At 39.9% G+C, this 26,605-nt stretch overlaps 1 protein-coding gene across 3 annotated transcripts in view; it reads left to right on the forward strand.

Moving 5' to 3' along the window:
• Window positions 1-26,605, forward strand: part of LOC116463691 (calcium uptake protein 1, mitochondrial) — a 262,265-nt gene that overhangs the window by 40,637 nt on the left and 195,023 nt on the right. For all 3 annotated transcript variants that reach the window (XM_058434807.1, XM_058434806.1, XM_032146908.2), the window contains exon 2: window positions 25,543-25,704. In XM_058434807.1, coding sequence (XP_058290790.1) covers window positions 25,544-25,704 — 161 coding nt within the window. In that variant the 5' untranslated portion in view covers window position 25,543. The remainder of the gene's footprint in view (window positions 1-25,542; window positions 25,705-26,605) is intronic.

Consider the following 26,605-nt stretch of genomic DNA (forward strand, 5'->3'; position numbering starts at 1 on the left):
AGTGTATTGTCAATTTTCACAAATTTATGAATTTTCCAGTTTTACTTTTGTTACTGATTTCTAACTTTATCCTATTGTGGTCAGAGAAGATAATTTATAAGTAATCTATGTTTCAAAATCTATTGAGACTTAATTTGTGGCCCAACTTTTAGCTTATTCTCGTAAATGTTCCACGTGCCCTCGAGAAGAATGTGTATGCTGTTGTTGGGTAGAGTGTTCTGTAGGTGTCCGTTGTATCTGGTTGGTTTACTGTGTTGTTTGTCTTCTGTTTTTTTTTTTTTTTAATTTTTATTTTTTTATTTTTTGAGACGGTCTGTCTCCCAGGCTGGAGTGCAGTGGTGCGATCTCAGCTCACTGCAACCTCCGCCTCCCAGGTTCAAGCAATTCTCCTGCCTCAGCCTCCTGAGTAGCTGGGATTACAGGCACACCCTACCATGCGTGGCTAATTTTTTGTATTTTTAGTAGAGACGGGGTTTCACCTCACTGGCCAGGCTGATCTCGAACTCCCGACCTCGTGATCCGCCCACCTCAGCCTCCCAAAGTGCTGGGATTACAGGCGTGAGCCACCGCACCCGACTTGTCTTCTGTTTTCTTACTTATCTTCTACGTGGTTGTTCTATCCATTATCGAGAGCAAGGTTTGCAGTCTCTACCTATTACTCTAGAACTGTCTATTTCTACCTTCATTTCTGTCAGTTTTGCTTCATATTTTGATGGCCTGTCATTAAGTGTATAAATGTTTATAATTATTATATCTTTTTGCTGTTTTGAACCTTTTATTGATATGTAATGTGCTTTTTTGTCTCTTGTAAAGTTTTTTGATTTAAAGTCTATTTGTTTGATATTAGTATAGCCACGCCTGCTCTGTTTTGGTTACCATTTGCATGGAATATCTTTTTCCATCTTTTTATGTTCAGCTTCCTTGTGTCTTTGGATCTAAAGTGAGTCTGTTGTAGACAGTACATAGTTAAGTCATGTTTTTTAAAAAAATCTGTTTTGCCAGTATGTCTTTTGATTGGAGAGCTTGAGCCATTTATATTTAAAGTAATTACTGATAAGGAGAGACTTATATGCTGATAGATTTTTTTTTTCTTTCCGACAGTATCTCACTTTGTTGCACAGGCTTGAATGAGGGGCTGTTCACAGGCGTTACAGTGTATTGCAGCCTGAAACCCAAATACAGTGTGGTAAACTAATAATTTTTTGAAATGCATTAGTCTTTTAAATTGTGTAGGAAACAAAATATGGCGTTAATAAACCAAAATTACAAAAGCACTAGCTTTTAGTCTAATGATCGTTTAAAAATATTAGTTATTAAAAAAATCTATCTTTGCTCCTATGGTTTTATCATTTATCAAATTTCTTTATGTATTTCAGTCTATTTCTGGTTTTTCTATTCAGTTCCATTGACCTGTTTTTGTATTCATAAATATCATAGTTCCCTACTCTTAATTAGAAGGGCCTTATTATATATTTTAATGTCTTATAGGGCTATTCCCCACCCCCATTCTCTAAGGGTTTTTTTTTCCTTCAGTATTTTTCTGGCTATTTTTCCATGTTTGTTTTTCGTATAAACTTGTTTAACTCCATAACAAATAAAGCATATTGGTATTTTTACTGAGACTACATTAAATCTATACATTTGCTTAGCAAAAAGGGTTTATGATGTTGAGTTACCTTGTCTAAGTAAAATGTAGGCTCCATTTGAGTCTTCAGAAGAAGCATTTCCTCAGTTAGAATTGTTTATTCCTATTCGATCTAATGTGTTGCTGTTGTAACTGCAATTTCCACTACCATTATGTCCTTTTTTTTTTTTTTCCCTGAGACGGAGTTTCAGTCAGTCGCCCAGGCTGGCGTGCAGTGACGCAATCTCGGCCCACTGCAACCTCCACCTCCTGGGTTCAAGCAATTCTCCTGCCGTGGCCTCCTGAGTAGCTGGGATTACAGGCGCCTGCCACCACGCCCAGCTAATTTTTTGTATTTTTAGTAGAGACGGGGTTTTACCATGTTGGCCAGGATGGTCTCAAACTCCTGACCTCAGGTGATCCACCCACCTCAGCCTCCCAAAGTGCTGGGATTACAGGCGTGAGTCACCGCGCCCAGCCCATTGTGTCCTGTAACAGGTTATTGTTTTTATACATGAAGGCTATTGATTTCTCCACATTAATTTCATGTCTTGCCATCTTAGCGGGATTTTTTGTTGTTTGAGTTAGTTTTACAATGAATTCTTTAAGGCATTGGCTCAACCTGGACTGATTTTTCCCCCAAGGGGAACTTGTTAATGTCTAAAGACATTTTTGGTTGTCATAACTGGGTGGAGATGGTGCTGCTGGCATCTAGCATGTGAAAGCCAGAGGTGGTGCTAAACATCCTACAATGCATAGGACAGCCCCCCACAGCCAAGCATTATCTCGTCAAAATGCCAATAGTGCCGTGGTTTGGGAAACTGTGTTTTCCAGGTTTACTATCATATCATTTTCGAATAGGAATAGTTTTACTTCCTCTTTACCAATTCTTATGTCTAATTGAGTTTTCTTGTCTAACTACACTAACCAATTCCTATTATACTATGTTGGGCAGTGGTGGAAATAGTGGCCATACTTGCACTGTTCCTTTTCTTAGTGGAAGTGCCTTTGGTATTTCTTCATTAAAGAAGATACTGGCTTTAGAGCTAAAGTATGTGTAATTGGGGAGAAAATGTAAGTTGTTTTTTTCCTTTCCCTCATAGATTCTTAGTTGAGACATTCTATTAGTCCATTCTTGCACTGCTATAAAAAAAAAAAAACCTCAGACTGGGTAATTTATGAAGAAAAGAGGTATAATTGACTCACAGTTCTGCAGGCTGTACAGGTAGCATGGCTGGGGATTCTCAGAAACTTTCAATTACAGCAGAAGGTAAAGGGGAAGCAGGCTCGTCTTCACATGGCCGGAGCAGGAGAGAGAGAAGGTGAGGGAGGTACTACACACTTTTAAACAGCCAGATCTCATGAGAACTCACTCACTGTCACAGAACAGCAAGGGGAAAATCTGCCCCCCATGATCCAGTCACCTCCCACGAGGCACCTCCTCCAACACTGGCAATTACAATTAAACGTGAGATTTAGGTGGGGACATAAATCCATACCACATCACTCTCCAAAACAAAAATCAGATTAACAAGAAAAAGACAGAAGTTTATTGACCCATGCTGTACCCATCACACAGGAGAAGCCTCAGTTTAAAAGTGTTTTGCTCTCAAAGAAGTGGCTTAGGGATCTTGCTTAAATAGTATTTTATTAAATTAAAATTTTATTTACTTACTTATTTATTTATTTATTTATTTATTGATTTATTGATTTATGATAGAGTCTCACTCTGTTGCCCACGCTGGAGTGCAGTGGTGCGATCTCAGCTCACTGCAACCTCCACCTCCAAGGCTCAAGCCATTCTCATGCCTCAGACACCCAGGTAGCTAGGATTACAGATGTGCACCACCATGCCCAGCTAATTTTGTTGTTGTTGGCGTCGTACTTTTAGTAGAGACAGGGTTTCACCATGTTGCTCAAGCTGATCTCGAACTCCTGGCTTCAAGTGATCTGTGTGCCTTGGCCTTCCAAACTGCTGTGATTACAGGTGTGAGCCACTGTGCCTGGCCTATTTTTTTTTTTTTTGAGACATACTGCCACTCTGTTGTCCAGGCTAGAGTGTAGTGGCATGATTCCTCACTGTAACCTCAAACTCCTGGGCTCAAGAAATCCTCTCACCTTAGCCTCCTGAGTAGCTAGGACTACAGGCACACACCACCATGCCTGGCTAATATTTTATTTTTTGTAGATGTGGGGTCTTGCTGTATTGGCTAGTCTTATACTCCTGGACTCAAGCAATCCTCTTACCTCAGTCTCCCAAGGCACTGGGATTACAGACACTTTTGATAAAAAGTATTTTCAGAGTTAATGTAGACTTACTTTTACTTGAGATACTTTTCTATTAACCTTAGGCTCTATTGCTAGTTCTCTTCTTTATTCTTCATGACATTTTTCTCAGTCTGCCTTTGCTCACTGCCTTTGCTCAAAGAGCCTTGAGGTGAAAGGTGTAGAGGAGGAGCATGAGAGGCCATGCCCTGAGATTTGGTGCTTTTTCTCTTTCTGCTTAGTATTATTTTGAAGTTTAGGCATCCTGTCTTCAAAACATGCTAGGGATGTGGTTTTCACGCAGTGTTATTTTCCCCTTACGGTTTTTGCATTGTTTTTGGAGAAAATAATGGAAGAGAGAGACATAGGCATGTGCCATAGTCTTCAACTACACCTGTTGTCTTTTTTTTTTTTTTTTTTACCTGTTGTCTTTAAAACACACATATTTCATAGAAAAACCTCAACCAAACAAACTGATTTCATATTTTGGTTTGATGATTAAGATTTAAATTAATATTCCAGGAGTCTTTAGGTCTAGGAAATCCCAGGTGAATAATCAAATACAGTCAGCTATTCATATCTATGGGTTTTTTTTTTTTTGAGATGGAGTCTTGCTGTGTTGCCCAGGCTGGAGTACAGTGGCACGGTCTTGGCTCCCTGCAACTTCCATCTCCTGAGTTCAAGTGATTCTCCTGCCTCAGCCTCCCGAGTAGCTGGGATTACAGGCATGCACCACCATGCCCGGCTAAATTTTTATATTTTTAGTAGAGATGGGGTGTCACCATGTTGGTCAGGGTGGTCTTGAACTCCTGACCTGAGGTGATCCACCTGCCTTGGCCTCCCAAAGTGCTGGGATTACAGGTGTGAGCCACAGTGCCTGGCCTTTATCCATGGGTTCTTTATTCATGGGTTCAACCAACCATGGATTAAAAATATTTGATACTGGGCATGGTGGCTCATAACTGTAATTCCAGAACTTTGGGAGGCTGAGGTGGGAGTGTGGCTTGAGCTTAGGAGTTTGAAACCAGCTTAAGCAACATAGCAAGACCTCATCTTTACTAAAAATAAAAATAAAAATCAGCTGGGTGTGGTGGTGTGCACCTATAGTCCAAGCTACTTGGAGGCTGAGTCAGGAGAACTGCTTGAGCCTGGAAGAGAGAGGCTGCAGTGGGCTATGACCATGCCACTGCATTCCAGCCCAGGCAACACAGCGATACCCTGTCTCAAAAAAAAAAAAAAAAAAAATTGAAAAAATAACTCAAAAACAATACAAAGAAAAGTAATACGAATTAAAAATACAATGTATAACAACTATTTACATAGTATTTACATGGTATTAAGTATTATAAGTTATCTAGGGATGGTTTAGAGTATATGACAGGATGTGCATAGTTTGAATGCAAATATTATACCATTTTACATAAGATACTTGAGCATCTGGGATTTTGGTGTCTATGAGGGTCCTGGAACCTATCCCTTGCAGATACTGAGGGATTACTGTATTGGTTAACTGGTTAACAGCACCTTATTGGATTAACCCTATAGTAAGAATTGTTTAAACAGAAACATTTAAAATGATTTTTTTTTTTTTTTTTTTTGAGACAGAGTCTCACTCTGTCGCCCGGGCTGGAGTGCAGTGTCAGCCAGGCTGGAGTGCAGTGGTTCAAGTGATTCTCCTGCCTCAGCCTCCCGAGTAGCTGGGATTACAAGCACACGCCACCATGCCTGGTTAATTTTTGTATTTTTAGTAGAGACAGGGTTTCACCATGTTGGCTAGGCTGGTGTCGAGCTCCTGACCTCAGGTGATCCACCTGCCTCGGCCTCCTAAAGTGCTGGGATTACAGGCATGAGCCACCGTGCCCGGCCTAAAATGATATTTTATGTTATATACTAAGATTCTGTCACTGCTGATGTTGCTACAAGGTATACAAAGTGAGGATAAAATGTTTGAACTCTAAAACAGGGTTTGAAGTTGAAATGTATCTTAGCTTTAGATAAAAAATGAACTTACTAAAAATACAAAAATTAGCTGGGCATGGTGGTGGGCACCTGTAGTCCCAGCTGCTCGGGAGGCTGAGGGATGAGAATTGCTTGAACCAGGAGGTGGAGGTTGCAGTGAGTGAAGATTGCACCACTGCACGCCAGCCTGGGGGACAGAGGGAAACTGTCTCAAAAAAAAAAAAAAAAAAAAAAGAACCTAAAACCAAAGATGTTTGAGAGAGGTGGAGAGTAAAAAGTGGTTTTCCACAAATGCTTTCTTCCAGACTATTCCTCTGTCCTTTTGCTTCTACCCACCCTGACCTTTTCCTTGTGCAAGTCAATACTTTCTTGGCTCTAATTTCCTTTGGAGCGGTGTTTAAATTTTCCTTATTGATAGCTCATTTTTTCATCCTGTAGTTTTTTAATGGCTCTTAGGTACATTAAAAAGTATTTATTAGGCCCAGTGTGGTGGTTCACACGTATAATCCCAGCACTTTGGGAGGCTGAGGTAGGCAGATCACTTGAGCTCAGCAGTTCAAGACCAGCCTGGGCAACATAGTGAAACCCCAGCGCTTCAAAAAATGGCCAGGTGTGTGGCATGTGCCTGTAGTCCCAGCTACTCAGAGGCTGAAGTGGGAGCATTGCTTGAGCCCAGGAGGTGGAGGCTGCAGTGAGCCATCGTTGCACCACTGCACTCCAGCTTGGGCAACAGAGCGAGACCCTGTCTCCAAAAAAAAAAAGTATGTATTAACTATTAAAGCTCTGTAGCTACTTAATTTCCAAGACTTGAGCTGAAAATCAAATTGAAGATGATATTTTATGGAAATTTTACATATTGAAACCTTATTTATGATCTGAACACATTAATACATTACAGAGGTTTTGGACATCATTGTTTCTGTAATTACCTGAATGGTTGGTTTTTGCTTTAAATAAGTGTATCTTTGATTGATTTATTTTTTCTTTTTCTTTTCCATATTTTGTTTTTCTGTGCAGTTATTTGGAAGGGCAGATTTTCACCCTTTACTACTTCTTCCTTTACCAGATGTAAGTTTCAGGTTTTATTGTTGCAGTAAAAAGGCCGTATGGTGTTTTAAGAAGGTGAATCATGGAGGTTCTTGGTGGATAAAGGACTATTTCAGAGAGTATCAGAAGGTGAAGTACTGTGGAATGTTGACCTGCTTTTTGATAGCATCTTTCCTTAACAGAACATGTGCAAAGCTTCTGTCTCAAACCTAACATTTCTGTGAGATGATTCTTGTTTCTACAATTATCACTTTATACTGTAGAGACTTGTGTAACTTAAATTAACTTTACATTCTCATCCAGATCATTTAAAATAGCTTTCTCTGCTGTTGGAAGATATTCGCTTCTCAGAACAGGCTTAGCTGGTGTGAGCTTTTCTCATTTATTGTGTCACTAATGTCACTTTAAGCTATGAAATGTATCTTTTCTGGACATGAACTTTAATCCCTACTGTATTTTGGCAGTCATTCTAGTGTCTTCAATGAAGAACTTGCAATATTCATTTCATCTAAAAAAATCTATAGAGATGTTTAAAAAATGATTTGGCATAATTAAAATCTAATATAGTGTCATGTTTTGAGCAGTATCTTAGTTGTACAGTACACATTGTATTTCTATTAGCTTATCCCATTCCTCGAATAATTTCACATATGTATTATCATCTAGCAATAAAATGTTAGAGGGCTCTAAGGTAATGCATTCAGGCCAGGTAAGGTGGCTCACACCTGCAATCATGCCTTGGGAGGCCAAGGCAGGCGGATCACCTGAGGTCAGGAGTTCAAGACCAGCCTGGCCAACATGGTGAAACCCCATCTCTACTAAAAAATACAAAAATTAGCCAGGTATGGTGGCACACACTTGTAGTCTCAGCTATTTGGGAGACTGAGGCAGGAGAATCACTTGAACCCGGGAGGCGGAAGTTGCAATGAGGTAAGATGGCGCCACTGCACTCCAGCCTGGGCAACAGAGGAAGACTCTGTCTCAAAAAAAAAAAAAAAAAAAAAAAAAATGCATTCAGCTAAACTATTTTGTGAAGAATAGTTAGCGCTTTCCTACCCTAAGTAAATCTTCCTTGAAGCCTATGTTGAGCCCTTTCCACTTCCCAACCTAATGTAATTGAATCCCTGTTAATATGTTCTTGTAGCCCTTGCTTTTTTTTTTTCTGCCTTGTATTACGGCTATTTTTGTTTTTTCTTTTTTGTTAACAGACAGGGTCTCGCTACATTGCCCAGCCTGGACTGCAGTGCTGTTCACAGGCCCAATCCCACTACTGGTCAGCATGGGAGTTTTGGCCTGCTCTGTTTCTAACCTGGCCTGGTTCACCCCTCCTTAGGCAACCTGTTGGTGTTAGCATATTGACACTGAACTTATTGTGGACACCCGATGGGCATGTAGCACACTATAGCCCAGAACACCTGGGCTCAAGTGATCCTCCTGCCTCAGCTTCCTGAGTAGCTGGGACTACAGGCACGTGTCGCAATACCCAGTGGTTCTTTTTTTTTTGAGACAAGATCTTGCTCTATCACCCAGACTGGAGTGCAGTGGCATGATCATGGCTTGCTCACTGTAGCTTTGACCTCCTGGGCACAAGTGATCCTCCCACCTCAGACTCCTGACTAGTGGGGACTACAGGCTTGTGCCACCATGCCCAAGTAATTTTTTTAAATTTAATTTTAAAAAGCTAAATTTTTTATAGAGACAAGGTTTTGCCATGTTGTCCAGGTTGGTCTTGAACTTGACAAGGTTCAAGATTGCTTGAGCTCAAGCAATTCGCCCACCTTGGCCTCTCAAAATGCTGGGATTACAGGGCATGAGCCATTGCTCCCAGCCTCATTATGGTTATTTGAATAGTTATTTTATCTTCACTACTAAATTATAAGGTGTTTGTGGGCAAAGACTATGTCTTGTTCATCTTTGTGCCTCTTGCTGTGTCCTCGCAAAGTACTTTGCTCAATAAATAATGATCTGAATGAAATAATGACAATTCGACATTTTAGATTATGATTTGCTTAAATGAATGAGACTAATATAGGATACTGTCTCATTAAAAACCACTCAGGGCTGGGCATGGTGGCTCACACCTGTAATCCCAGCACTTTGGGAGGCTGAGGCGGGCGGGTCACCTGATGTCAGTAGTTCAAGACCAGCCTGACCAACATGGTGAAATCCCATCTCTACTAAAAATACAAAATTACCCAGGCGTGGTGGCGCATGCCTGTAATCCCAGCTACTAGGGAGGCTGAGGCAGGGAGGCAGAGGTTGCAGTGAGCTGAGATCGCACCATTGCTCTCCAGCCTGGGCAACAAGAGTAAAAACTCCATCTGAAAAACAAAAACCAAAAGACAAAAACAAAAACACTCAGGATGACCTTGTTTCTCCAAAATGTACAAAGTACCTTTATATTTTATTTTTGTGAAATGAACTCTTAAAACTGGAAAAGGACTTAGAAAGTCTTTTTCTAAGACAAAATAAAAAGATGCACCAGTGCCCTGCATCTTCCAGAATATAGTCTCCATGAAGAAGGCTTTTACTGGTCACATGGCTGGCTGGTAGTAGAACTAGAATGATAAGCTAAGTTTTTTGTATTTACTCTAGTGTAATTGAGCAGTAACTCTTGTTAGTTCTGTTGGTAGTAATTTCAGATGCATTAATTGGCACTGGGAATGCTAAGAAACCTAAAGCGAACTTTATATCCGGGGTGTGCAGTCTCCTTTGGCAAGTTGGCAGGTATTCTTAAAAATGGCTTAATAAGCAAGGTACCATAATAGTGGCACAAAATGTTCTACAGAAATTCAGGGGAAGAAATCAACAGTGGTAATGACTTTATATCTTCTATGGATGAGGTGAGATATCAATTAAATCTTAAGGAGAACTGGTTCTAGGAATAGTATAGAAAAAGAATAGTGTTTGTCATGTTACATATCTAAGGAATGCACCTAGAAGCAGTGATAAAACCAAGCCAGAAACATGATTTTCAGTTTTCATTCCCAGTCCTATAATCTGTTTATCATATACTTATATTTAAAATTATTTAACATTATTAAACTTGGTATATTTCTATTTTTTATTTTTATTTTAAAAACTTTTTTGTGTGTGTGTGTAGAGATGGGGTCTCACTCTGTTGCCTAAACTGGTCTTGAATTCCTGGCCTCAAACAGTCTTTCCATCTCAGCCTCTCAAAGTGTTGGGATTACAGGCATGAACCAATGCACCCAGCCTGTATTTCTATTTAAGTCAGAAAACATTTGAATATCTTTAATGCTCAAAGCATTCTATTAGGCTTTTTGCCTTTTACAGTACTCATGCTTCAGCTGTCATCAGATACTTAAGCCTAGTTTAGTGAGCTCTATAGATATATAAACTCTTGGGTATGAAATCAATTATGAAAATATGTCAATTCCAATAATTATTATTATTTTTTTTGAGATGGAGTCTCGCTCTGTCGCCCAGGCTGGAGTGCAATGGTGCAATCTCGGCACACTGCAACCTCCGCCTCCTGGGTTCCAGCGATTCTCCTGCCTCAGCCTCCCAAGTAGCTGGGATTACAGGCACCCACCATCATGCCCGGCTAATTTTTGTATTTTTGTAGAGATGGGGTTTCACATGTTGGCCAGGCTGGTCTTGAACTCCTGAACTCAGGTGATCCACCCACCTCGGCCTCCCAAAGTCCTGGGATTACAGGCTTGAGCCACCGTGCCCGGCAATTACAATGATTCTTATAGGTTGCACATGGAATCTTGGCTGGCCAATTTGAAAGTCCTTAAATCTGCTCTTATAAATCACATTAAGTCTTTTTTTTTTTTTTTTTTTGAGATGGAGTCTTGCTCTGTCGCCCAGGCTGGAGTGCAGTGGTGTGATCTCAGCTCACTGCAACCTCCGCCTTCCAAGTTCAAGCGATTCTCCTGCCTCAGCCCCCTGAGTAGCTGGGATTACCGGCAGGCACCACCATGCCCAGCTAATTTTTGTATTTTAGTAGAGACAGGGTTTCACCATGTTGGCCAGGCTGGTCTCAAACTTCTGACCTCAAGTGATCTGCCCGCCTTGGTCTTTCAAAGTGCTGGGATTATAGGTGTGAGCCATTGTGCCTGGCCTCATTAAGTCTTAAATACAGGCATAACAGATGCTAACTTTTTTCACTTTTCTCCTAGGTTCATGGCAGCTATTGTTATCATAGATGGCAAATGTTTTGTGATAACATACGCCCTTTGCAAAAAAGCAGCATTGCACATATCAGTGAAATAAATGCATTTGTTTATGTTTGCACTATTGCCTAGTGTGTATTTAATAAGTTGTTCTAGGTTGCAGTTTTAATAAAATAGATTAAGAAAAAGTGCATCCATCTGTGTTGTGGAGCACTAAGGTAATTATGTTACTACTCCTCAGTTGAATTGGGCATACTGTAATTTTTAGTATGGAGTTTGGCATCTTGTTTGCTATTGTAATTCATTCAGATTTTCCGTTGTCTTTTTTTTTTTTTCTGTTTTCAAAGGTAAATGTGGCAGAATAATAATTATGTTTTCCAGTAATTTGTGAAGATGAAACTTCTGGAATATTTTTGAGAACCTTGTTGCTGTTTAGATTAAATCATTGTTTTCCATAGTGAAATGAATGGATAATTTATTCAAGTATTTTGAAAGTATAATCAACCATTAGAAAGCAAAAGCTTGGCTGGGCACAGTGGCTCACGCCTGTAATCCCAGCACTTTGGGAGGCTGAGGTGGGTGGATCACCTGAGGTCAGGAGTTCAAGACCAGCCTGGCCAACATGGTGAAACCCCGTCTCTACAAAAAATACAAAAGTTAGCCAGGTATGGTGGCGCACGCCTGTAGTCCCAGCTACTCAGGAGGCTGAGGCAGGAGAATCGCTTGAACCCAGGAGGTGGAGGTTGCGGTGAGCCAAGATTGTGCTGTTACACTCCAACCTGGGTGACAATGTGAGACTGTGTCTCAAAAAAATAAATAAATAAAATAAATAAATAAATTAGCAAAAGCTTGGATGAAAATCTTTCCAGTCAGTAGTGGTAGAGCTCAGATTGAATTGGAAAAGTATTGAAATGGTTTAAGTTGAGAATGTTTTAACCTTTTTTGGGTGAGTAGAGTGGGGTGGGGTTGTTTAATAAAAATAACGTTCCACTAAAAAATAACATTGGATGGAATAGTGGGTATTACATCATACCTAGACATATTATTTTACATTGAAAACAATGTCCCACTTTTTACAATGAAGAAAAGATGATGCCTCAGGGCTGGGAATAGACTGGAATTAAGTAAAATAAATATAACTGAGTATTCCAGTAGCTCTCACAACAACAGTGATAAACTCTTGAAAAATAAAGATTATAAAATTCTCTTACTAAAGTGAATATACAAATTAATTTAGATGTCATTTTTTAAAATCTATCATATAAATGGAAAAGATTGATGACAGAGGTCGATTATCTTTTATTTGAAATGCTTGGGACCAGAAGCATTTAGATTTTTTTTTTTTGATTTTTGAATATTTGGATATACATAATGAGATTCCTTGGGGATGGGACCCAAGTCTAAACACAAAATTCATTTATGTTTCATATGCACCTTATACATATAGCCTGCAGGTAATTTTATACCATATTTTTAATAATTTTTTTGCATGAGACAAAGTTTATATACACTGAGCCATCAGAAGCATAGGTATCACCTTGTTATCATGAGATTGCATCCACCCATGTGGACATTCTGTGGTTGTTTGGCATAACCATTGTTGCTGACTCTGAATTTATATGCTACCAATTAGCAATCATCTTATGCTTATTCACACATATGTACTTAATGGTAAAAAAAAAAAAAAGACATGCTATTAATAAAATGAAAAAAATGTGTCAGGTATGAAATTTTCTACTTGTAACATCATGGCAGCACTCAAAAAGTTTTGGATTTTAGGGTATTTCAGATTTGTGGATTAGGGTTGCTTAACTTGTATCTAATACAGGAACAGGAGTTCACTCATACACTGGTGGAAAGTGTAAATTGTAATGTTGGTATTGAAGGAGATTAGTGCTCTTTAAGAGGTCGAAGGGCACTGCCTTGCCTCTCCCACCAAGTGAGGAAGCCATGAGAAGCCTGTGTCTATGGGGAACAGGCCCTTACTAGACACAGAATCTGCTGGTGCCTTGATCTTAGACTCCCTGGCCTCCGGAACTATAAGCAATAATTTTTTGTTGTTTATGAATTACCCAGTATAAGGTGTATTGTTACAGCAGCCAGAACAGACTAAGACAATGTACAATATTATTTATATGTAAATACATAGAAAAATTTCAGGAAAGATGTATACTAAACTGCTTTCTGAGGTTACTTCTAGGGAGAGTGATGGTATTTTAGGTATAGGTGTGCCTTATTGCAGGTTTGTTCCAGACCACTGCCATAAAGCTAGTGTCACAAAATAGCAAGTCGTATGAATTTTTTGGTTTCCCAGTGCATATAAAAGTTATGTTTATACTATAGTGTAGTCTATGAAGTGTGCAGTAACATTATATCTAAAAAACAGGCTGGGCGCGGTGGCTTACACCTGTAATCCCAGCACTTTGGGAGGCCAGGGTGGGTGGATCACAAGGTCAGGAGTTCAAGACCAGCCTGGCCAATATGGTGAAACCCTGTCTCCACTAAAAATACAAAAATTAGCCGGTTGTGGTGGCAGGTGCCGGTAGTCCCAGCTACTCGGGCGACTGAGGCAGGAGAGTCGCTTGAACCTGGGAGGTGGAGGTTGTAGTGAGCCAAGATTGCACCACTGTACTTCAGCCTGGGTGACAAAGCGAGACTCCGTCTCAAAACAACAACAACAGCAGCAAAAAAAATGTGTACATGCCTTAATTAAAAATACTTTATTGGGCCAGGCATGGTGGCTCACACCTGTAATCTCAGTACTTTGGGAAGCCGAGGCAGTTAGATCACCTGAGGTCAGGAATTCGAGGCCAGCCTGGCCAACATGGTGAAACCCCGTCTCTACTAAAAATAAAAAAAATAAATAAATTAAAAAAAAAAGCCAGGCATGGTGGCACACGCCTGTAATCCCTGCTACTCTGGAGACTGAGGCAGGAGAATCACTTGAACCCCAGAGGCGGAGTTTGCAGTGAGCCAAGATCGCGCCACTGCACTCCAACTTGGGCGATAGAGTGAGACTCCGTCTCAAAAAAAAAAATCTTTATTGCTAAAAAATGGTAATAATCATCTGAGCCTTTAGCAAGTGACCATCCTTTTGCTGATAGAGGGTCTTGCCTCCATGTTGATGTCTGCTGACTGATCAGGGGTAGTGGCTGCTGAAGACTGGGGTGGCTGTGGCAATTTCTTAAAAAAAGACAACAATGACGTTTGCAGCATCAATAGACTTTTTCTTTCACAAAAGATTTCTCTGTAGCATAGGACGCTGATTGATAGTGTTTTACCCAGGTAATTTCTTTCAAAATTTTTTCAAAACTTGAGTCAGTTCTCCCAAACCCTGCTGCTGCCTTATCAACAAAGTTTATGGAATATTGTAAATCCTTTATTGTCATTTCAGCAATGTTCACAGCATCTTCACTGGGAGTAGGTTTCATCTCAAGAAACCACTTTATTTGTTCATCCAGAAGAACAAAGTTCATCCATGTTGATGGCTGCTGGATGAACATGGATGAACTCTTCATCCAGTCAAGTTTTGCGATGAGATCACAGCAATCCAGTCACATCTTCAGGCTCTACTTTAAAAAAGATTTTTTTAATTGAAATTTACAAAAACAATTTTTCTTTTTTTGACACTAACAGGACTCAAACTTGCAACTTTTGAATTAGAATTCCAGTGTGCTATTTAGGCTCCACTTCTAATTCTAGTTCTCTTGCTGTTTCCTCCACATATGCAATGACTTCTTCTACTGATCAGATGAGATTGGGTGCGTTCAGGGTAGTATGGCCATATACTTTTTTTTTTTTCTGAGACGGAGTTTCGCTCTTGTCGCCCAGGCTGGAGTGCAATGACGCGATCTCAGCTCACCACAACCTCCGCCTTCCGGGTTCAAGCAATTCTCCTGCCTCAGCCTCCCAAGTAGCTGGGATTACAGGCATGTGCCACCATGCCTGGCTAATTTATATTTTTAGTAGAGACGGAGTTTCTCCATGTTGGTCAGGCGCTGGTCTCGAACTTCCGACCTCAGGTGATCTGCCTGCCTCGGCCTCCCAAAGTTCTGGGATTACAGACATGAGCCACCATGCCCAGGTTTCAATATGTAGTCTTTTATCCCTCACTCCCCTCCTACCTGTCCCCCCAGAGTCCATTATATCATTATTATGCCTTTGTGCCCTCATAGCTTAGCTCCCACTTATTAGTGAGAACATACAATATTTGGTTTTCCATTCCAGAGATACTTCACTTAGAAGAATGGCCTCCAGCTCCATCCAAGTTGTTCCAAAAGCCATTATTTCATTTTGTTTTATGGCTAAGTAATATTCCAGGGTGTATATACGCCACATTTTCTTTATCCACTTGTTGGTTGATGGGCATTTAGGTCGGTTCCATATTTTTTTGCAATTGCAAATTGTGAGATATAGCATAATTCTTATGGATCCTAAGGATTTTCAGAATGATGAATGAGCGTTGCCTTCAACTTAAAGTCACTAGGTACATTAGCCCCTAACGAGAGAGTCAGCCTGTCCTTTGAAGCTTTGAAGTCAGGCATTGACTTCTCTGTAGCTGTGAAAGTCCTAGATGGCATCTTCTTCCTAGTAAGGCTGTTTTGTCTACACTGAAAATCTCTTGTTTTGTGTAGCCACCTTCGTCAAATGATCTTAGCTAGATCTGGATAACTTGCTGCCTCACCTTGCACCTTTTATGTTATGAGGACAACTTCTTTCCTTATACCTCATAAACCTGTGCTAGCTTCAAACTTTTCTTCTGCAGCTTCCTCACTGCTCAGCTTTCATATAATTGAAGAGAGTTAAGGTCTTTCTCTGGATTAGGCCTCGGCTTAAGGGAACGTTGTGGCTGATTTGATCTTCTGTCCAGACCGCTAAAATCTGCCTCGCATTAGCAGTAAGCCTGATTCACTCTTTTATTCTTGTGTTCATTGAAGTAGCACTTTTAATTTTTTTCAAGAACTTTTCCTCTGCATTTGCAGCTTGGCTAACTGCTGTAAGAGGCCTAACTTTTGGCCTATCTTGGCTTTTGGCTTTTGACATGCCTTCCTCATAAGCTTAATCATTCCTAGCTTTGTTTTTTTTTTGGTGTTTTTTTGAGATGGAGTTTCACTTGTGTTGCCAGGCTGGAGTGCAGTGGCACAATCTCAGCTCACTGCAACCTCTGCCTCCCGGGTTCAAGAGATTCTCCTGTTTCAGCCTACTGAATAGCTTGGGTTATAGGCTCCCACCGCCACGCCCAGCTAATTTTTGTATTTTTAGTAGAGATGGGGTTTTGCCATGTTGGTCAGGCTGATCTCGAACTCCTGACGTCAGGTGATCCACCCACCTCAGCCTCCCAAAGTGCTGGGATTACAGGCGTGAGCCACCGCGCCCGGCCCACTTCTAGCTTTTGATTGAAAGTGAGATATGTGAAATTTGTCATTTCACTTGAACGTTCATTTAGAGGCCCTTGTAAGGTTGGTTGTTAACTGGCCTAATTTTAATATTACTGTGTCTCAGGGAACAGGAAGGCTTGAGGAAAGGGAGAGAGACGGGGAAATGACGGGTGAGTGAAGCAGAACACACACAACAGTTACCAATTACGTTTGCCATCTTTGGGCGTGGTTTGTGGTGCCTCAGAACAATTAAAATAGTAACACCAAAGGTCACTGATCCTAGATCATGATAACAAATATAGTAATAATGAAAAAGTTGGAAATATTGCAAGAATTACCAAGATGTGACACAGAAACACAAAGTATGTGTATGCTGTTGGGAAAATGGCACCAATGGACTTGTTTGAAACAGGGTTGCCATAAACCTTCAATTTGTGAAAAATGCAGTATCCATGAAGTGTATAATAAAGTGAGGCACAATAGAATGAGGTGTGCCTTTATTTGAAGAAGACTTACTCTTTTTATGTGCTTCTGTATAACATTTTAGACAATGAAAATTTATTTTTATATTATTTGTACAATTAAATCTATTAAAAATGTAAAAAAATACAAATGTTTGTGAAAGTTACAGATATTAGGATGAAACACTTTTGTTAGATCCAAACAAAATAGGGCAAGGAAGGCCACAGACAGAGGAGACTGCTGCTTACATGTGTGAGATGAGTGTTTCCAAAAAGTTGGGCATGGTGGCTCACACCTGCAATCCCATGGACTTGGAATGCTGAGGCAGGATGATCGCTTGAGACAAGGAGTTCAAAACTAGCCTTAGCAATACAGCAAGACCCCATCTCTGTAAAAATTGAGAGAGAGAAAAGAAAGAACCATTTTCAGGAGCTTTCTAAAAATCCCATAAGAAACTTTGACATCATCTGGGCATCTCCTATTTTGACAAGGTTTATTACTAGACATTCTTTACAACTAGTAATAAACCTAGTCCTTTTTTTGAGCGTACTTGTCCAGTGCTCTCAAAAGAACACTTGCCCAGTCATGGCATCTTCACCAGTGAACTAACAACAACAATGGCTTTGGGCCTCTGGAACAAGTGAACTCTGTTTCTAAGCAGCTTAAGTGAATCTCTGCCTTTTTCCTAATAAAGCTTCCCTTTATCCTTTCCTCACTGGATACACTGGTGACTTGCCATCCCATGCATTCCAAATTATAATTCTCATTTCTCATTCCTGAATAAACTCAACATATTTGGGGATAATTTTCCTTAGTGTCTTTTTTTTAGACTGACATACTCTTCTTGCTTGTGCCACACAAAAACCTGTATAATGCCCAATAAATCATTATTATCATTATTATCTCATTATTTCCCCATCTTTATTTTTTATTTTATTTTATTTTTTTGAGATGGAGTTTCACTCTTGTTGCCCAGGCTGGAGTGCAATGGTACAATCTCAGCTCACTGCAACCTCCGCCTCCTGGGTTCAAGCGATTCTCCTGCCTCAGCCTCCCAAGTTGCTGGGATTACAGGCATGTGCTACCATGTTTGTATTTTTAGTGGAGATGGGATTTCACCATGTTGGTCAGGCTGGTCTTGAACACCTGACCTCAGGTGATCCACCCACCTCAGCCTCCCAAAGTACTGAGATTACAGGTGTGAGCCACCACGCCTGGCTGACATTTTATTTAACTGAGTTCTCACTTTAATTGGTGGCCAGATTTGGGTAGATCTCAGGTATGTTTCTTGGCCACAGAGTTAGCGGGTGCTGCTTTCAACAACAGTGTCGGGTAATAGTTGGTTAATAGTACAGGAGAGGTTTATTTAGGCCAGTGCAAGGATTGGAAGAGCCAAGCAGTCCTTCTCTAAATGTGCAGTTGTCAGGGGTCAGAAATATAAGGGGGTAAATCAAATATAAAAAGGCAAGCAGAAATTTTAAGTCAGGATAAGGATATGGTCTGGAATTGTAATAGTTTGCTAATTTGTGTAAGAATGTGCCAGGACTCAAAATAAAAGGATATGAGCTTGATTTACATAAGGTTTATCTCACTAGGGAAGCTTGCCATAATGTGCCTTGATTGTTGAGACATTATTGGGCCTGAGCTCAGTGGTGGGGCTGGTAAGTGACAGTTCTTGGCTGAGGGGAATGCAACAACTGCCTTCTGGGCCTGCCTTTATTTTTACTTAAATGAAAAAGTTTAAATAAAATCCCTAGGGGAGCATTAAATTTTATTTGTCTAATTTAAATTTTATTTATAAATAAAAAATTAACTATGCGATTACATATTTTACAAAGTTTAATTGGCACGTGCATATTACCTTATATTCTTCCTTTAAACTTAAATGAAAATGCTTATATGAAATACTGTACATTTGTTTGCATGGATAAATACATAAATTTTGTTTCAAATGAAATAGCATATCATAAAAATCTCTCTGTATGTTATCTTATTTCCAACTCCCACCAGCACCACTACTATTACTTTTTGTGAGTGTGTTGTTAGTTAATAAGTACATATGCATTCTTATTTTCTCCTCTTTTTATATGAAAGGTGGCATACTGTATGTGGTATTCCACATGTTGCCTTAGTTTTTTTTTTTTTTTTTTGTAGTGTTGGGGGTCTCACTATGTTTCCCAGGCTGGTCTTGAACTCCTGGACTCAAGTGACCCTCCCATATTGGCCTTCCAAAATGCTGGGATTACAGGCATGAGCTACTGCGGCTGGCCTATTGCTTTTAAAAAGATAACACTATGAACTCTTTTCATGTTTTTACATAAAGTTTTCTCATTCTCTTTATTGCTATGTGGTATTGCTTTATATAGATTTATCATACTTGAACCAATCTCTCTTGGTGAACATTGGGGTAGTTCTTAGTGTTTTGCTATTATAAACTATGATATAATAATTATGCACCATATACATGTGCATAATTTCACAAGTGTGCAAGTACATTAGTAGGGTATATTATTAGAAGTGGAATTTCTAGGCCAGTATATGCAGATTATATGAGTAATTTTAATGCAAATTACCAAATTGCCCTCCATAAATTGTACAGATTTGCATGTTCATCAGTAGTGCCATTCTGCAACATTGTCAACAAATGTGTTTTCAAACTTTTTGATTTTTGCCCGTTTGATGGGTGAAAAGAAGTATCTGAGTATAGGTTTAATTTGCATTATTTTATTATGAGTGAGATTAAGTATCTTTTCACAGTTTTCAGAGCCATTTTTATTTCTTTTCCAACTCTCTTTTTATATCTTTACCCAACTTTCTGTTGGTTTGTGAAGTAATATTTTAATAATATTTTATTATTATCATTTTTAATATTTACATTCCATTCCATTATGTTATTATAGCATCGTTTATTTTTCTGTAGTTGGGCATTTGATCTACTTTTAAGAGTGTGGCTGTTATATTTTTTCTGTTGAGAACAGTTATTAAACAGGTTTTTCTCATTAAGTTTATTTGGGAGTCAAAAATGCAAGGATCTGTTATAGGTTTTTGTACTAATTAGCTATGAGGAAATCACATAACTTATCTGGGTCTGAGTTGGTAAAACTCAGAACTTTCAAAGTTTGAAATCCCCTAGAGCCATAGCATATAGAAATGGATTGCCCAAACTAATAAATCTTGAATACTTAATATGATCTTAGTCTTTTCCCCTAAATGAAATTAATTAATTTTTGTTATAGTGTTTTCTACCAAAGATATGAGAGTGCTAAAGAGATGAAAGGAACCCTAAGCTCACCTACGCAATTCTTTCATTTTACCAGTGGGTGAGCTTTTTTCCCAAGGAGGAGGGATGAGCTTCTTTAGTATGTACAGCTAGCTGTTGAGTAGTACAGTTGAGACCAGATCTTGGATCATTGGATTTCTACCATACTACTTAGTGGTTTTTTTTTTGTTTTTTGTTTTTTTTTTTTACCATACTACTTAGTGTTGTTATTGTTTTAATTTTTCTCCTTTTTATCTTCCATATCTCCTGTGCAGTTAGATATTAATATGTGTTTGATACCGATGTCTTTATCATTTTTTTTTTTTTTTTAGAGGTGGGGTTTTACCATGTTGCCCATGCTGGACTTAAACTCATGGGCTCAAGCTATCCTCCCACCTCAGCCGCTTTAAGTAGCTGACGTGTGCCACCATGCCCAACTACATTTTGTTTTTCTTTGGAAATTTTTTGTTTGATTCTGTTTTTTATTTCTACACTTATCATAATCTAGGCACTCATCACTCAATACCTAGGTTATTAATGCCTTCTGGCTGTACTCATCACTTTCCTGTCAGCTCTCTCTGCCTTTGCTTCTTTGCAGTTTATTCCATGCACTGCTGATAGATAGACTGATATGCTTTAACCCATGTTTTTACCATCATCTCTTCCTATTAAAGAACTTGAGTGGCTTCCTATTTTACATATGCTCTAAATTCTTGGTCTGGCATTCAAAGGTTCTTCTCAAGTGATTGTGGCTTACTTAGTTGATCATAAGTCTAGCTGTTCTCTACATCTGATCAGATGTTGTAAATTTATCTTCCAGGCTTATATACCCCTTGCCTGTTAGAACTTTTGGCTTTTTGAGGTAGGGTCTTACTCTGTCATCCAAGCTGGAGTGCAGTGGCACAATCTCGGCTCACTGCAACCTCCGCCTCCTGGGTTCAGGTGATTCTTTTCCCTCAGCCTCCTGAGTAGCTGGAATTACAGGCGCCCGCCACCACGCACAGCTAATTTTTGTATTTTTAGTAGAGACAGGGTTTCACCATGTTGGCCAGTCTGGTCTCAAACTCCTGACCTCAAGTGATTTGCCCGCCGTGGCCTCCCAAAGTGCCAGGATTACAGGTGTGAGCCACTGCACCCATCCTGTTCCAACTTTTGAATTGGCTATGTTATTTATTTTAAATATTGAAAACTTCCAAGTGTCTGTTCTTTCTGTTGTCAGTGATGAATAATGTTTCCTTCAGATACGCATGTTTTAGTTTAGTGCTCATTTTTGCTGTAGCGAAGAGCAGTGCTATTTATGTGAATGTACATGTGGATTTCAGAAATGTTAATTTTGAAATGAACCAAAAAAAAAAAATCAGAAGTTGCCAGACAGGAAGAAAATATAATAGACAGCCTCCTGGGTGCTGGATTTTGCTAGAGTTATGTGCAATAAAATGAGATGATTTCTGGGATTGGGGAAGGATGTAAGAATTGTGTTACTAAAGCTTAGGTCATGGAAAATAGGAGAAAAGATTAACAGTTTTTCCATTTTGTCTATATGAGGGCAGGATTTAGGTCCAATTTTGAAGTTGGACCTAGATTGGATGAAGGGAGCTAGGAGCAAAGTTTACATAAGAGATTATAGGTATAGGTCCCAGGGAAGAGTTAATAGTAACCAGCTCATTGATTTTAGGAGATGCCTAAGTAGTCTAACCTGACTTGAATCCAAATAATAGAAGACAGTTTTCTAAGTAAATTAGGAACTTAGAGTATACTTAAATGTTAGGAGCAAGTACCTGTATAGTTTGTACACAGACATGTGAAAGTAAAATGGTTTTAAGTATTTAAGCACTAATAATGTAACAAGTCCTGTGCTAGACTATGTGTTTACAACGTGAAAAAAAAAAAATAATTTGGGCCTTGGGGCAAGGGGAGAAAAATTTACGTATGCCATAGGAAGATATGTACAAAGTACAAGGTAGTTTAAATTAGGAATCAGTGGGCTGGGCATGGTGGCTCACACCTGTAATCCCAGCACTTTGGGAGGCCAAGGCGGGCAGATCACTTGAGGTCAGGAGTTCAAGACCAGCCTGGCCAATATGGTAAAACCCCGTCTTTACTAAAAATATAAAATTAGCTGGGCATGGTAGCACACGTCTGTAATCCCAGTAACCTGGGAGGCTGAGGCAGGAGAATTGGTTGAACTCGGGAGGTAGAGGTTGCAGTGAGCAGAGATCATGCCACTGTACTCCAGCCTTGGCGACAGAGCAAGACTCCGTCTCAATACGCACACACAAAAAGTTAGGAATCAGCAAACTGTGCTTTGAGAAAAATCAAAGGGCATGGATTCTTTGTATCATTTGAATGAATTACCCCTACAAAAAAGTGGAACTGTAAAGAAATGCCTCTTCTTCCCTCAGCCCATCTGGTGTATTAAAACAGCGAGGTACTATACTGAGCCCTGAAGGTCATAATCTAGAGGGAAAAAAATCATTTACATTAATTCTCTGAATGGAGGTGCCTGAAATGATCCTATGGTTTTGGGGGTGTCTCTTGACATTTCTCTGACTTAATCAAAATTTTACACCATTCTGAGGCTTAAGACTAAACAAAAGCTTTTGCTGACTAACCCAGTCTCAACTTAATCTTTTTTATTTGTAGTTTTCTGTCATTTCTATCATAATATTTTTATACTTCAAGATATAATTTTAGGCCGCGTGCAGTGGCTCACGCCTGTAATCTCAGCGCTTTGGGAAACTGAGGCAGGTAGATCACCTGAGGTCAGGAGTTTGGGACCAGCCTGACCAACATGATGAAACCCCATCTCTATTAAAAATGCAAAAATTAGCCAGGCATCATGGCATGCGCCTGTAGTCCCAGCTACTCGAGAGGCTGAGACAGGAGAAATGCTTGAATCCGAGAGGCAGAGGTTGCAGTAAGCTGAGATCATGCCACCACACTCCAGCTTGGGCAACAGAGCGAGACTCCATCTTTAAAAAAAAAAAAAAAGTATATATATATATGAATGATTTTAGAAATGTATTGTTTTAAAAGTGTTTTATATTTATCTTGTTTAATTAGAATGTAGATAGTTTTTGGCTTTCTGGGTCTCACATAGGGCTGTACATACAGTATGAATTTAATAAATTTTTGTTGAATAAGAACTTCCCAACCAGGCATGGTTTACAGGTTCATGCCTGTAATCCCGGCACTTTGGGAGGCCAAGGCGGATGGATCACTTGAGATCAAGAGTTCGAGACCAGCCTGGCCAACTTGGTGAAACCCTGTCTCTATTAAAAAAACAAAAATTAGCCAGGTATGGTGTCGTGTGCCTGTAATCCCAGCTACCTGGGAGGCTGAGACAGGAGAATCGCTTGAACCCGGGAGGTGGAGGTTGCAGTGACTGAGATTGCGCCACTGTACTCCAGCCTGGGTGATAGGGCAAGACTCGGTCTCAAAAAAAAAAAAAAAGAAGAATAAGAACTTCCCAGTAATTATCTTGGATGCTGAATTAGTTGGCTTTTGATGGGGCAACAAACAACACCCAAATCTTTGTGGCTTACAGTAACACACATTTATTTCTCACCAGCATTCTACAGGTCAGCTGTGCTCAGCTGGCTCAGCTGGGCTTGACAGTGGTTTATTCCAGGCTGAAGTTTGTTCATTATGGATGCCAGTTTGAAGGATCAGTGTCTCTTTGGGACATGGTCTTCCCTCGGTGGAGTGCAGGAACACAAGAAAACTAACAGCAGCACCTCCTAAAAGCACTTCTGGAACTGGTCCACATTCCATTGGTTAGAGCAAGACATATGGCAAGACATACACCAAAAACTTAAAGAGAAGGAAATTTATGACCTGGTATTCGTATGCAGAAGGGGAAGAAAAAAGTAGAAAAGTAATTTTGCCTAAGGGATGGGGGATGGAAGAGTAAGTATTTATTGAACAGTAATATGCATTAATACAGATGTTTCAGATTTAAAACAAAATATTAAAAGAATTTTTTTTTAAGTGAAGTTTGAACTATAGAGAATCTGGTAGGGAGGAGGGCTTCCAAGGACCTGGGTGTGAAAAAGATTTAATAAAAACTTCAAAGCAGTATCAGCATTATAAGGTAGGGGCAGCAAAGTCTCCCCTCCTAGGTTGAAGTCTTCCCACCTAACTCCGAGACATTGAAGTATGGAGTTAGTCCTCCTTAGATTCAAATTCTAGATCCATCACTTCCTACCTTTGTACTCTTGAGCAAGTTATATTTTAGATCTGTAAAATGTGGGTACCAGTTGTCTTTTTTCATTTCAGCTCTAAACGCATCTTTCATTGTCCCGTTTGTGATACTGGAAGTGTTTCCCTTGCCAGTTACTGTTAAACTTTGTCAGTAGAGAGACTAGAAGGACCCTGGAGGAGGGGTGTTTCTTGCTGAGTCTAGTGTGCCCTTTGTGGCTTGCTTCTATAGCATGCAGGAACTAGTGGGACACTCAATGGCACCCAACTCCTAAGGAGTTTCAGTGGCAACTCTCATATGCAATTTCCTAGTGAAACTGCCTCCTCATGGGTGGCTTCCCCTGGCATCGCAAAGGTCAGCTTCCCAACAAATTCCACTGGCATGAGTTGTCCAGTAGATGACTTGTTCTGGCATCACAGAGAGTGGCTTTCTAGTGCATTTTGCTGGCATGGCACCTTAGTAAGTTTCTCTGACGTACATAGCTGTGCCCTCTCCACACAGTCTGATCTCTGCCTTGTGAGTGAGAGTAGACCTTTTATAGACTGGTCTTTTCTTGGTGCTCTGTGTCAGATCTAGAATAGTAACTGCTCCCTATATCTGCTATTTCTTTAACTTCTGAGTAGTAAATTTCCTGTTGTAAGTAATAATTTTTTATTTTTTATTTATTTTATTTATTTTTTTGGACAGCATCTTGCTCTGTTGATCATAGCTCACTGTCGCCTCAACTTCCTGGGCTTAAGTAGTGCTCTCACCTCAGCCCCCTGAATAGCTGGGACTACAGGTGCATGTCACCATGCTTGGCTGATTTTTTTTGGTAGAGATGGGGTCCTACTTTGTTGTCCAGGCCGTTCTTCAACTCCTGGGCTCAAATGATCCTCTCTCCTTGGCCTCAGAATGCTAAGATTACAGGCATGAGCCACATACCTGGCCTTAATAATGTTTTATATTAAAAGTTTCTTACTCAAATTATCATGTGGTTTCTGTCTTCTAATTGTACTTTGACTAATATATCAGGTTTATAAGTAGTACTTTTCTCATAAGATTATTCTGAGGATTAAATGGGATAATATAAGCAAATTGTTTAGAATAGTGCCTGTCATAGAGCAATTACTTTAGTGTTTATTAGAAATGTTGGTAGGATTTCATCATCATTGTCATCGTAACTACCACTAGCTAAGAGTGACATTTCTACTTATTGTCCACAGGATGTTTCGTCTGAACTCACTTTCTGCTTTGGCAGAACTGGCTGTGGGTTCTCGATGGTACCATGGAGGATCACAGCCGATCCAGATCCGGCGAAGACTAATGATGGTGGCTTTCCTGGGAGCATCTGCAGTAACTGCAAGTACTGGTCTTTTGTGGAAGAGGTGAGTGTTATCCAACCATCTTGTTCTTGCATATACTTTTATTCTTCCAGTCATCTCTGTTGTCAGAAAGCAGTTGATTTCTGGCTTAACTCTGTATCAGAATTTCTTGCCCAGATCATTTGGTATTATTAATATTCGTCTATGAAATAAGATGTTTCAAAGAATTCAACATGCCAAGGCAATACTTAAGAACACTGTGCTTCAAGGTCTGCCTGTCTCCTCTGCTGAACATTTTAAATAATGGGATAGGGATAGCAATAGCAGCTTTAGAAAATGAATGCTTTCTGGCCAGGCGCGGTGGCTTACACCTGTAATCCCAGCACTTTGGGAGCCCAAGGTGGTCGGATCACTTGAGGTCAGGAGTTCGAGACCAGCTTGGCCAACATGGCAAAAACCCATCTCTACAAAAATACAAAAAAATAGCCAGACACAGTGGCGTGAGCCTATAGTCCCAGCTACTTGGGAGGCTGAGGCAGGAGAATTGTTTGAACCTGGGAGGCAGGTGGAGGTTGCAGTGAGCCAAGCTTGCGCCACTGCACTCCAGCCTGGGTGACAGAGAAAAACTGTCTAAAAAAAAAAAAAAAAAAAAAAGCTGAAAATGAATGCTTTCTGAAACTTCACAATTTGGTGACCCTGTGAAATTAACTAAAGAAACTTGGTACTTTAGTGTCCCTGATAATTTTTTTCACTATGGAAACTTCCTTGGAGAGAAGAGAAAATGTAGCGAGCCACAGTCTTCTCTTTCTTAAAATACATAGGTACTGTTTTTCTGACTCTGTCACTCTCTGTTTTTCATTTTTGTTTGTTTTTTGAGATGGAGTCTTGCTCTGTTGCCCAGGCTGGAGTGTAGTGGCATGATCTCAGCTTACTGTAACCTCTGTCTCTGGGTTCAAGCAATTCT

This window comes from Hylobates moloch, unplaced genomic scaffold (genome assembly GCF_009828535.3).
Source record: "Hylobates moloch isolate HMO894 unplaced genomic scaffold, HMol_V3 SCAFFOLD_53, whole genome shotgun sequence".
NCBI lineage: Eukaryota > Metazoa > Chordata > Mammalia > Primates > Hylobatidae > Hylobates > Hylobates moloch.